This window comes from Ambystoma mexicanum, chromosome 12, assembly GCF_040938575.1.
Source record: "Ambystoma mexicanum isolate Mex_15411 chromosome 12, UKY_AmexF1_1, whole genome shotgun sequence".
Lineage (NCBI taxonomy): Eukaryota > Metazoa > Chordata > Amphibia > Caudata > Ambystomatidae > Ambystoma > Ambystoma mexicanum.
This window is the reverse complement of record NC_090936.1, coordinates 171,782,371-171,795,590: the sequence shown is the minus strand read 5'-3', so window position 1 is coordinate 171,795,590 and position 13,220 is coordinate 171,782,371. Positions and strand designations below refer to the sequence as shown.

The following is a 13,220-nucleotide window of genomic DNA, read 5'->3' as shown; positions in this document are numbered from 1 at the left end:
TCTTCCCTTTCGGCAGAGGCCTCATGACAATCCACCAGGGGATCTTTCTTTGAGGAGTCCGGATCCGCTCCTTGCGCAGGAAATCCTATCCATGCTGGAGAAAGGCGCCATAGAACTGGTGCCTGTAGCGGAGAGGAGCAAGGGATGGTATTCCCCTTATTTTTTGATTTCAGTACCTGAGGTTTGCGGTTGTCGACTCAGTATGTTTCGGGTCCTGCTGTTCGGATTGACCTCCTCCCGAGGGTCTTCTCCAAGCTCATGTGACAGCGCATCTCAGGAAAGGGGGAGATTCAAGTCTACCCCTACCTGGACGATTGGTTTATCAGGGCGCGCTCTCCTGAGCAAGTCCTGGATCATCTGTTCGTCACCTGCCACTCCCTCAACAAGCTGGGCTTCTCCCTCAATTCAAAGAAGTCCTACTTGACGCCAACTCAGAGGCTCCAGTACATCGGAGCAGTGCTCGACACGTCCCTCAGGCAGTGTTTTCCTCTCCAGGTGAGGGCTCATCACATTCAGCAGATGGTGCACAAGTTTCAACATGCCCAGAGTCTCCCTGCGTTCGAGGTCTTGAGATTGCTCGGCCTCATGGCATCCTGCATTCTTCTGGTGCCAGAGGCCAGGTTGCGGATAAGATCTTTGCAATGGGCACTCAAGCTCCAGTGGTCTCAGTCCTCCGGCAGGATGTCGGACCCCGTTCAGATGCCGCCCTCGGTCGCCCAGGACCTTCTGTGGTGGGCCGTCAAAAGTAATCTGATTAGGGCGCTCCGTTTTGGCTACCCTGGCCGGAGGTGACGATCGTGACAGACGCATCCCTCATGGGATGGGGAGCTAATGCCAACGAGTTGACAGCGGTCGTTGGTCTCCGTCGGAGTCCAGACTCCATATCAATCTGTTGGAGCTGAGGGCCGTCAGGCTTGCCCTGAAGGCTTTTCTGCCGACTCTGCGAGGAAAGAATGTCCTGAACCTGACGGACAACACAGTGGCCATGCACTACCTCAACAAAAATGGGGGGGGGGCAGGATCACTTCCTCTGTGCAGGGTGGCGATCCAGCTCTGGTCTCGGCAATTTTTCTGGCCGGAGACGAAAATGAGACGGCGGACGCTGTGAGCAGGCAGAGCGCAATCTCTCACGAGTGGGAGTTGGCTCAGGAGATTCTCCTGGAGATCTTTGCCCTTTAGGGGACCCTTCAAGTGGATCTCTTCGCCTCCAGTGTCAACCCGGAAGTGCGAAAGGTTCTGCTCACGGCAATTTCCTCCAAGAAGAGCCTTAGGAGACGCGTTCGTGGTGGAGTGGTCATTCCCACTGCTGTACGCGTTTCCTCCAGTTCCTGTCATCCCGCAAGTACTGCAGAGGTTATGGAGGTTTGGTTCCCGGATGATCCTCATTGCTCCGGCATGGGCCAGGAGGACGTGGTACCCGGACCTTCTCGATTTGTCCATCTGCCCTCAACGTCGTCTTCCCTACCGAGACAAACTGCTCTCACGGGAGGGAGGTCAAGTTCTCCATCCAGAGGTCAGATACCTCAACCTTCACGCTTGGCTTCTGAAAGGTTGAGGTATAAGGATTGGGACCTCCCTGAAGACGTGAGGGAGGTGTTGCTTTCGGCCCGAAGGCCAGCAACAAAGTCTCTGTACTGTTGCCGTTGGCGTAAGTTCTGCGACTGGTGCAGAGTTCAGAATGTGGATCCTTTTGCATGTGACATCCCCATGGTTCTGTCTTTTTTGCTTTCTGTGGCCCACAAGGGCCTGCAAGTGGGTACCATCAAAGGTTACCTGGTGGCGCTGTCTATATTTAAGCGCTCATCTGAGGAGTGTTCTTATTTTAAAATTCCTTTAATTTCTCAGTTTCTCAAAGGGCTCACTAATGTATTCCCTCCGTCACTGTTCCAGATGCCCGGTTGGGATCTGAACTTTGTTCTCAAGTTTCTAATGGGTGCTCCCTTTGAGTCTCTGCATTCTTGTCCTTTGAGACTGTTAACCCTTAAAACTGTGTTTTTAGTTGTGGTCACTTCTGCTCGCTGAGTGAGTTACAGGCACTTTCAGTTAAGCCACCCTTCACTGTGTTTCCTAAGGACAGGGTTGTCCTTAGAGTTCGTTCTTCCTTTCTTCCGAAGGTGGTGTCGGAATTTCATTTAGGCCACAAGGTTATTCTTCCGGCATTTTATTCTCCTCGGCATCCTGGTAAAGAGGAAAGGCTCCATAGGCTGGATCCTAGGAGAGCTTTAAGCTTTTATATTTCACGCATGTCCCGGGTCAGAGTGGACGAACAACTCTTTATTGGTTACCCTGGAAGGTGTTTGGGACAAGCTGTTACTAAGCAGACTTTGTCTCGATGGATTATCCTGGCAATATCTGAATGTTACCGCTTGGCGGGTAAGGACCCTCTGGTAGGCTTGCTTGCCCATTCTACCAGGGGGATGGCTGCCTCTACTGCCCTGCAGAGGGGTGTTCCTATTCTTATCATCTGTGATGCAGCCACCTGGGCTTCGGTCCATACTTTTGTACATCATTACTCCCTCGATTATATCTGTGGGCAGGATCTGGCCTTTGGCAAGGCAGTCCTTTACTCTGCAATTTGATTGGGCATTCTAAATTTCTATATTCTAAATTCTTTTCCCACCTCCTTACGTTGGTACTGCTTTGGGAGTCTGTCATAGATATTGAATACATCGGAGGACTCAATCCCCTCGAAGAACAAGTTACTCTTACCTGGTAACGTTCTTTCGATGGGATGGTCCGACGACGTAGTCCATATCGCTCCCTCCCTGCCTTCCTCGCTACAGAATTCCTTATGCGATTGCAGCTTACGTTTCCGCTAGGCTTTCTGTGGTCATACTGGCAGTAGTTTGGTGCCACACATTCTGGGAAAAAACTACAACTGAGGCTAAGGGCGTCGTGCATCCTACTTATAACATCTGGTGACGTCGGCCGTCGGAGGAGGTCCTCGAAGAAGGCGTATCGACGTCATCAACGCAGGGCGCAGATGCCGAAAGATTTTCCGAAGCAGCACAGCTGTGGTGATTACTGTCATAGATGTGGAATACGTCGTCGGACCATCCCATCGAAGAACGGTACCAAGTAAGAGAGTAACTTGTTTGTCTCCTTCACATCTATACCAATAGAGTTGATTATACCAATTAACAACGAACTTAAAGGATACATATGGGTCAAAAGAAACACACCCAGATGTATTATAAAAATGAAGGTTTATTGTAAATACAAATAGACGGAGAACTCTTGGGGAAGTAAGTACTATTCAACACAATACAAAAAACCAACACAATGCTTATGGAATGCAAACAAAAGCATAAACCTTATTTAGAGGAACATCAGTAATACAAGGTGAGTCAAACCTAATGTAACTCATTTAGAATGGCCAACAGCTACCTATGGGGTGTACAACTACATTAGTTACTTTTAGGTTACATACATAATTCAAGGGCTGTATATGCTAATGGTCATAACTTTCAGTGTTATTCAGTAGCAAGAACAAAACAGTTATGTAATTTATTCTGACTTGATAGTTACAATTAGATAACTTTTCAGTACACCGTTCAAAGGTGAGTAACTGAACTTGTATACTTTTCAGAATAGAACACACATCTATGATCGGTATGAACTCAGAAATACATTTAGGATAACCTTAAGTTATAGAAGGTGAGCAAAACCCATTTGGCAATAAACTATTAGTTATACCAATGTTGCTGTTCCGACCAGTGGAACACTGAGCCAAGGCAAGTTCCAGGTAAGCAAAACCCAAAGTAGACGTTTTTAGAAGTGCACTAAAGCAGTTTTAGGTAAGCAAATCCTTACATTGCACTATTTAGAACAGCACACAGATATTCAATATAGGTAAAACCTAGTTGGTGAAATTATACAATTATACTATGCTAGAAATAAGGTGGTGAACCCAACTGCTACTTTTTAGAAGAGTGCAGCACAATTCACAGGAAGGTAAAATAACCTCATATACTGAACTAATTCACAGGTAAGCAAAAACGTTTGTAACTTATCCTGTTAGAGATACAGTTGCCAAACCAACTCCTTTACAAGTAAGAACACTTGTTATATTTCAAGGTAAAGGCCCCCAACCTTAGAAGTCCTTCCCTATTCTTGGAGTATGAGTGCTCTCAGTGGCAAAGGTGGCAACACTAGTGGCCTAGTGGCCAACTTTAGGCAGGGTCAGGATAAGAACAGATGCAGGAAAGTCAAGAGTTCCAGAGGATTTCTCTTCCAACAAGTGCAGACTTCAGAGTTGGCAGAAAGGGTCCAGCGATGAAGGCTCCCTTAAATGCGTTCGCGAGTTAGGCCTGGAAGAATAGTATAGGGCGAAGTCTCAAAATATTACCCCCAAAGCTACACAGTATTTACACAGGACTTTAGGTAAATATTACCCAAGCCAACACATTACCCCAGCAGAGAAGAATAGCTTGGGGTCGGATGACTTCAGGATGCAGTAGCACAGGACTCGGTCTCTGGATTCTTGGTTGGTGTGACTGAAGAATCTACACTGGAAGGGAACTTGCAGCAGCAGTCAGCAGAAAAGGCTTCCAACAAAGGATTCTTCAGTGCTTCTAATGGCTCTGTAATTTTGTCACCCTTTTGCAGTTGTCTTATGAAGAACGTTCACCACTGATCAGATTCTCATCGCATCTCATCCAGCACTCTAGTGAGTGGACTTAAAGAACACACATCTTGCTTCTGGAGGACAGTGGTGGGCGGAGGGGGTTGCAGGCGAGGTTCGAACTTCGCAAGTCATTGCACTGCACTCAGGCTATAGGTCCCCTGGTATTGGTATAGCTGGTGTCTCTTCATCTTCATCTTCGGATTCAGCTCCAGTGGTCGACTACCTCTTCAGCTTCCAGAATCTGACATTTATCCAGGAACCCAGCCAATCATGAAGCCAGCACCATTCTAACTTGGGCGGGGGGGGGGGGGGGTCGGGGAGGTGGTTGGGTTGAAGGGGGGAGCCAGCCTCCCAGTTGGAACTGGTTCCAGGCAGACATGTCAAATGACAAAAGGCTGCAGTTTCAGACTACACCCCCATTTCCCGTTACCAGGTACTGGAGCCTGTGACAAGTCATAAAGGGTATGCCCACTGCCACAAGCCATAATAGTAAGCTGATCTCTAACAAATGGTACAGGTGCAGTGAGAAAGGGGATACCATGCATCTCCCCAGCACTCCACATAAGGTATGGTTTCCTGGTGTCACAAAATAAAATGTAATGGGGATGAAAATCCCTCTTTACCCTTGGGAACAGTAGTTTACCCAGGACAGCCAGAGAAAATAAAAAGGAAGCCCAAATGGCGAATCGGGAGCACAGCACAGAAAGGGTCGTCTCCTGCAAAAATAAAATGTAGATGCACAAAAAGTTGTCCAAAAGGATACTTTCAAATATGCACTATGGAGCGTTTACAAAATGACACCTATAAAAAGAATAAACGAAAGTGACCTGGCAAAAAGGTTACCACTCTGGAACTAGGAAACATAATCCACATGTCCACCAAAAAGGTCTGCAGGTATCACAGGTGAGGGCGTTTTAGCATAAAAATTAAATCTTACTAAACACCTGCGCCTCCTGAAACTAAGCGTAGACCACTCTCCATGCTCCTGTGATTGGTTTGACTGAACCTCCGGAGTTCCCCCTTTTCATTAGAACTAGCGTGGCCTCCTAAAAGCTGTCAACCAGGCCAGAGTTTAGAAATCCATCTTAACAGTGGGTGCATAGTGGAACATATCTTGTCTCTGTCTGTATGTAGAACCCTCACTTTCTTTTTTTAATGAATCAATATGCAATTGTAAAGCTTTGATATGCCATGCTCTGGTAGACCTGCTAAGAACTTTTGTAGCGGGGGTGTTTAAGTCCAGTTTCTGTGATATATGAATACATCTTTGCTTCAAAATCAGCTTTGCACATTTGAGAGATACAAAGTAATGTTTCTTTGTGTTTGTAGCCAAATAAAATATTCAAATTTGATCACTCGCCTGCTTCGAGTCCAAAAAAACATTCAGCCGAATTAATTGCTTTGGAGAAAAAACGGTTGCAGAAATTGGAGTTTGAGTATGCCCTGAAAATTCAAAAACTGAAAGAGGCTCATGCTCTGAAAATTAAAGAGCTTCCAGTGGAAAATCCAGCACTAGAGGAGCCTTCATTTGTGCTGCCACAGCCCTCCCTTCATGACTTGACGCAAGACAAGATCACGCTAGATACTGAAGAAAATGACATGGATGATGAAATCCTTTCCACCTCTACCAGAGAGCGAAGGAGGTCTTTTCGAGAGTCCAATTCCTTCACCAAGCCCAATCTTAAACATACAGACACAGCTCCCAGCAAAGAATCTATTAGCAAGCCAGCTAAAAAGGCAGTAGATGTACCTGAGCTTTTCCATGGTTTGAAAATTGATGAGCTGAAGAAACTTCATGCTAAAGCAGAGAGTCTAAGAGAGTTACTTATTAAAAATCTTGCCTTCACTGTGCCACCGCAGGACAAACATTTGTGTGGAAAGGTAAGCGTACCTCAATTTCTTCTTAAAGACTTACTGCATTTCTTGAATCTGGACTTTATTCACCTATGTGATTTTTATAGTTATTAAATGTTATAAGAAATACGTTCCTGGAGGTCACTCCTAGTTGTATGATTCTACTTTATAAATTAACTTCAACTCGGCTGTTAGTGACCAGGAAACCTTGATCTGTGCATCTTGACTAAAGCTGCTTTCACATTATGCATTGCCTCATTGCTTCTATCGTTTTGTCCAATATAACCATCAGCAGTGCTGTGTTATTGTTACTGCACTTGCAGATGCCTTAAGACTTTAATTTTCTGTCCTTTATACATGTGCTATGGTCTTATGAAGTACCCAATGTGAGGTTTGACATTATCTTTCTGCTTTCCAGGAAATTTCTCTAAATGTGGATACTGTTACAGCACATACCAAACACACTGAAATTAAACCTTTTCCTTTTGGACCGTACCACAGCCCTCTTCTAGTTTTTAAATCTTACAGGTATGAAATATTTTATTTCTAACCAATGTTTTTTTACTGATAAACTAACATTTGTAAGGTAAATGTTGAGATGTAGAACACAGTAGGAAACTGTAGTTTTAGCACGCTTTTGGCAAAGATGGATAATTGGCAAATTGTCTTTTTTTTAAACTTTATTTATATACAGGTTCAGGTCATGTGTAAATATTCCAGGAGCACAGTCATTAATAAAAGAGAAAGAAACCCACTATAAAGGGTAAACGGGACAGATTTACATGCAGGTAGTGTGAAAGCAGCGGACTCAAGAAACAGAAAGCATGCCCTGATCTACTAGGCCCTGTTCAGGTTGGAAACAAACCACCAATATTGACAGATCACACTCCTCCCGCTCCTGCAGACATAGTTCACACGCCACCCCCAGCCCGTGAGGATGAATGCAGTAGGTGCACCTGTCCCCTGGGTCTAATTATTACTTCTGTTAGAATTGTCAGACAATAGTTTCTCACTCCCTCAATCCGGTACCAATCGCACCAGTTTACTGAAGGTGTGTATCCTTAGTCGTCATTCACTACTTCATCCGCTGCTGCATCCTTCCTCGCGGCATCCCTAGCCTCTAAATAGTAATGCACCGGGTCCTACACATCCCTGGGCCTAGTGCTGGCAGACTGCATTTTGCAGTATTCCTGTTCGACATCACAGCACCACGCCAAGTCTTTCAACCACTTTTCCGCTGTTGGGGCGACAGGCCTGGTCCAGAACATCATGATGCAACATTTCAGCTGTAGCATACATAGTCATTTCCTCCTCCCTTTAGCAATCCCGGCCGCCCTCCAAACATAGCATATCCTGAAGCACTTTGTGATCGCAGTCGCCCGGGCATTTGTCAGCTGCAGCCAAAAGGACATCCGAGACGGGAAGCACCTCACGATGTGCACAACTACAGCATTATCACATTTACACCTGGGGTACAGCCCCTCACAAGAGCAATCAAATTGCTTTTGGACCACTCGAGACAAATAAGCCGTATAAAGAACCTTAAATTAGCTTAAACAGGTAGTTATTTGCCACCTTCCTTGTGTATGAGCACATGTATTGCTACTTTGTCTCCGAGATCTGAGCCAATATCTGCTGCCCACTGTGGCCTGCAGGCTTGTGCTGCCCTCGGAGCTGAACGCAGGGCCATCTGATAGATTGTTGACACCACCCTTTTTGCATACTTTTGCTCCCACTGTTTTGTTATATTCTTGTATTATGTTGTTCCACTGTACAGTGCCTTGGTGTAAAGCGCCCTATAAATAAATCAATTAACCAAGTACTTCAAAAGGGGAAAGGCCTGCGGCTCAGAGGTAAAGGATGACGACCAAACCCGAAATGCCTCAGATCCGAAAAAACTGAAATGCCAGTCCAAACGCATCACCTAGTTTGGCCCTAACTTTCTCCCAAGAGACAAACCGCCCATCAACGTAGATGTCAAACCTATTAACTCTGAAGCAAGAACACTCCATCTTAAGGCAACCATCACTCATCGGGGCCCAAACATTGAATATCCCAGACCATAAGTTCAGGGATATACGGAAGAGACACCTGCAACCACTGGCACAGCCTCTGCCATGCATGTACCATGCACGCTGCAGGGTCAAAAGTGCACTTATCATTAATCTCCCTGGTAATCGGTGTGCCTTATAGCGAGTATCGATAAGCCGACCTTTCTATCCTGACAAGAGGGAAATCCTTGGAGCCCGGCATCCAGTATTTAACAAATGACACCTGTGCCGCAAGGTGATATAGTTCCAAATCTGGTGCAATAAGGTCCCCTTGTTCCCATGCCCCTCTAAGCATCTCATTTAATTCTCGCCGTCTTCGGGTTACAGACCAATTTAATCACTAATGATTTCAGTTGTGCAAAGAATTGGGAGCCCGGCCACCCCAGGACATTAAGAAAATGATGCAATAATTTAGGAAGGATGAAAATTTTAAAATCGCCCCCTTCTCCATGATGGAGATGGGGAGTATAACACCGCCGGTCCATTTTACTCCGAATTCTTCTCCAGATAAGTCCTGTGATTGTCCCCAAGTAATTGGGAATGGTTTCCACTGACTTATATACCCAAATACTTTGTTGATTTGCTCCCAGCAAAACCGCTCAGTGCTTGGGGACTGTAGCGTGACCTCATTCGGAGGGAACAGGATCGTCGTAGACAATTTGACCTGTAGACCCGCTACTTCGCCAAATGCTTCAATCTCCTGCTTTATTTTTGCACTCCTGCGAAAGAGGTTGCAAATTATTACCGGGTTCCTTGATGTAAAGGAGAACATTGTCTGCATATAGTGAAATCAGTGCCTGGACCCCACCCAAAGCTTACCCCCGATGGCTGTGCAGTGCTCTCAAACGCACCGCCAGTGTTTCCATGGCTATCGTTAAGAACTGAGACAATGGCCATCCCTGACATGTCACGCGCCCCAACTCAAAAGCTGCTGAATGTCTGCAGAAAAGTCCAATCCTCTGTCTCCCTGGAGTATAGGACCTTAACGCATTACAGGTACTACTGAGGCACCCCCACCTTCTTGAGAACTGCAAACAGTCTCAAGCAACAGTCAAAGGCCTTCTCCATGTCTTAAAGTGCTCCCATCGCTTGTATTGAGGGAGCAATATGGGCTAGCACCCAAACAGTCTCTGTAAATTAAGGGCCGTGGAGTGGCCTGGAATAAAGCCAGCTGATCTGAATGCACACGCCAGGAGAAAAGGGAGCAACCTGTCAGCTAATAATTTGAAGTATATTTGCTTTTCAATATTAATGAGGCATATCTGCTTGTAGGAGGCGCAATCTGGCGTCTCTATCAGTTTCAGTTTCAAGGAGATTATACCCTTGTGCATTGTAGGACACAGCAACCCGGTTTGCAGGCCCAAGGCTGTTGGGTAAAATTTTCATATTTAATGATAAATCTTCCTGACCTGTGTCAACCCCATAACCTTTTGCTTTTACTTGTGGATTATTTTTCCTTGGATCCCTGTGTGGGAATCTTTTTCCACACTGAGAATCTTTTACTCTTTTTATGGATGTCATTTTTAAGACTCTCCATAGAATCTTTTAAATTGTATCCTCTGACAACTTTTGGCACATACTGTCTATTGTTGCTGGGTTGCCCTTGGGCTCCCCTTTTAACTTTCTCTGGCTAAACTTGTGAGAAGTACAGTTCCCAAGGGTAGAAAGGATCTTTGGGTCCATTTTACATTTTATTAGGTGAGACCAACAGCCCCACCTTTCTTACTAAACAGCTCTTTGATGTACTTGACTATCTGTATGTCTCCTATACAAACTATGCCGACGACACCCAGATACTCATTCCCATCACCGGAGACTACATAGTTGATACCAAGGCCCAAAATGACATCTACCTGATCATCCAAGCTTGGATGGCCCAACATCAGCTATGTCTCAATGATTACAAGACAGAGCTCCTCATCTTAGGCACGACGCAACGCCTTAGCAAACTTGAGCCATCCTACCAGTCATTTATCATTGATGGCAACACCATCCAAGACTCGAAAGACACAAAAACCTTAGGCTTTTACCTTGACGCCACCTTATCCTTATCTCGACAAACAAATGCAGTCAGATCAGCTTCTGTATATACATGCAAACTCATCGCAGCCTGCAGGCCATTTCTGACTACTCCGAACAGCGTCACACTAGCCAGAACCCTCATTATGTCTAAAATTGACTATGGCAGCGCCATTTACTTAGGAACTAGGCAAGAGAACCGGAATAAACTACAAATCACCCAGAACAACGCTATCAGAGCCGCCTTAACCATCCCTCGTAACCACATCTCTGAATCCAGAATCAACCTACAGTGGCTACCCGTCAAACAGATATTTACACTGAAATCACTCGCCCTCACGCACAAATGCTTGGCCAACAATGCCCCCCCGTACCTCTGCAGTTGGTTGTCACGCCACGCGCTTATCCGGTCTCAAAGATCTGCCCATACCTACTGTTTATCGATCCCTAGGTACAAACTTCAAAAAGTGGGGGGGGGGGGGGGCACAAGCTTCCCTGTCCTTGCCTCCAAGCTTTGGAATGCTCTCCCCATTTCCATCAGATCTGAGGAATCCTTTAACGCATTCAAGTCCAAAACTAAAGACTGGCTTTTCAACCAGCACTGAAACCTGCTCACCACACCACAGCCCTTCTAGCATCGGCCTACTCCTCTCACCTGCTGCAACTTCTTGTCTGTCTCATGTAGACTATTTCCTTTGTAAATTATGTATAGTGATTTCAGATGTTTGTTAATCTGCTTAGAATCACATGCTGTGCATATTCCGATATCCAGTGGTCACTGCGGAGTATTGCATTTTGTTTTTCGTAGTCGAAAAGGGGATGTCGACAAGGCGTGTCTGTAACACTATCCCTATAGTGACGTGCGTTGTACCCACAATCCCTCACGCGTCGAGGTCCCTCAGATTGTTTTTTTTTCCGCCCAGTTATTGGTCACCTCTATGCGGAGCTCCTCGAGAGACATTGCAAAATCATTTCTTCGACCCTTGGTTGTTTATTATTATTAATATCTAACACATAGATCCCTCCCTCGACGAAGCTGCAAGCTGTTTCTCCGCCGAGCAAGTTCTTCGACGGAAGGACGAGCGGAGGAGATCCTTCGGCGTCGCCGAACACGTGGCCTGGCCTCGCCGGCCTTGCACAGTAGGGAGAGTGGGGTTGTGTGATCTTTTCTTTTCACTCCGAGAATGCCTTTCTCTTCCCCTCCCTCTCTTTCGAGGTCGTAATCACACTTCTTGCCCTTAGCTATGGAGAGGACGCCCTTTAGGTTTTACCCACTTTGCAAAGGCAAATATACCTGGAAGGACAAGCCCAAACGGTGCAACTGTTGCTTACCCCTCCATCACAAAGAGGACGGCTGTGCGGCCTGTAAGTTACTTAAGCCCAAAACGATAAAGGACCGCAGGGTCAAAAGGTGGACGGCCTACGCCATGTCTAGGTCAGATTCCTCGCCCGCTGCTGCCGCCGCCGAATGTTACGAGGACAGTGATTGCACGGCCCCTGTAACGGAGGTTGTAGACCTCTTGAGGGAGCGTTCTCGCTCCTCTTCGTCCGTCCCCGGCAAGCCCGGCTCACGCCCAGCTTATGGGGATGAACACCCCGGCAACAAGGACGCACACAAGAAATCTCATAAACACATACCCCACGGCACGCATTCGTCGAAGACTAAGGCAGCCATAGCGCCAACGGAGGCGCCGGGCCCACCTGCGTCTTCCGCCGACCGTAAGGGTCGCCAGCTCTCCCCACCACTGCTTCCGCGACAGGGCACTCTGGAAATAAGGGCGCTAACCCCAAACCCTCAGGCGGCGACGCGCCTCGTAAGAGTGCGCACGTTGCCAGTAAAGACTCGACGGTACCTAGCGCTACGGCGAGCAATCCCTCGGCAGAGAGAATGATCGCCGAAAGCCTCGCGCGTATATCTTCTAGGGACGGCCAGAGACGGCGACAAGTGACACACCGAAAACCGCGCACAAGGCCAAAGAAACGCCGAAGGCGCCGGAAAGTAGGCTGGGACAGCTCCCACTGTCGACAGAAAGCCCTAGCCTGCCAGAACACTTCTCAGAAGGTGAAGGCACCTTATCTTCGACACTATGGGACAGATCTAGGCAAATACAAGGAGAAGAAACTCCTTTTTCACTCCCAGACCGCTCTGGCCTACCTCAGTGGACCTTAGAGAAGTTCCAGTCCTGTATGGACAAGTTGGACAGATTCATGGCCATTACAGAAAATAGGACACCTAAAAGACCTAGGGAGGTACTCCTAGAAAGTCCAAGAGCTAAATACCCGAAGTTGTTCTACAACCCCTTTCAGGAGGATATGAACTCTTAAGACATCACTGAAGAGGACACTCACTTCCAGGAAGCAGAGTAGTTCATTAATGATGATAACCAACAAGAGGGAGAAGGCTTCCATGAGGACACTAACATAGGTGAGGAAGGGTACGAGGAAGACCCAGGTGAGGGTGACCCAAATCCCTGGCAGTCACCATCAGGGTCTACAGAGCCAGACATTATAGACATCAGGTCTCCTCAGACCACACCAGTCAGGAACCCTTTGCCTGTTGACGATCAGCCCACCTTTAATGCGCTGCTGAGGAAGGCACCAGCACATTTTGAGGTCGAAACTGGGGAGGTCACCCCAGACACTGACTTCATGGAAAGGATTATCAAAGA

At 46.8% G+C, this 13,220-nt stretch overlaps 1 protein-coding gene across 1 annotated transcript in view; it reads left to right on the top strand.

Moving 5' to 3' along the window:
* The window catches only part of ZFC3H1 (zinc finger C3H1-type containing), a 1,590,362-nt gene that overhangs the window by 641,885 nt on the left and 935,257 nt on the right, over positions 1–13,220 (top strand). Inside the window, exons 15-16 of the mRNA XM_069628251.1 lie at positions 5,957–6,508; positions 6,900–7,009. Coding sequence (XP_069484352.1) covers positions 5,957–6,508; positions 6,900–7,009 — 662 coding nt within the window. The remainder of the gene's footprint in view (positions 1–5,956; positions 6,509–6,899; positions 7,010–13,220) is intronic.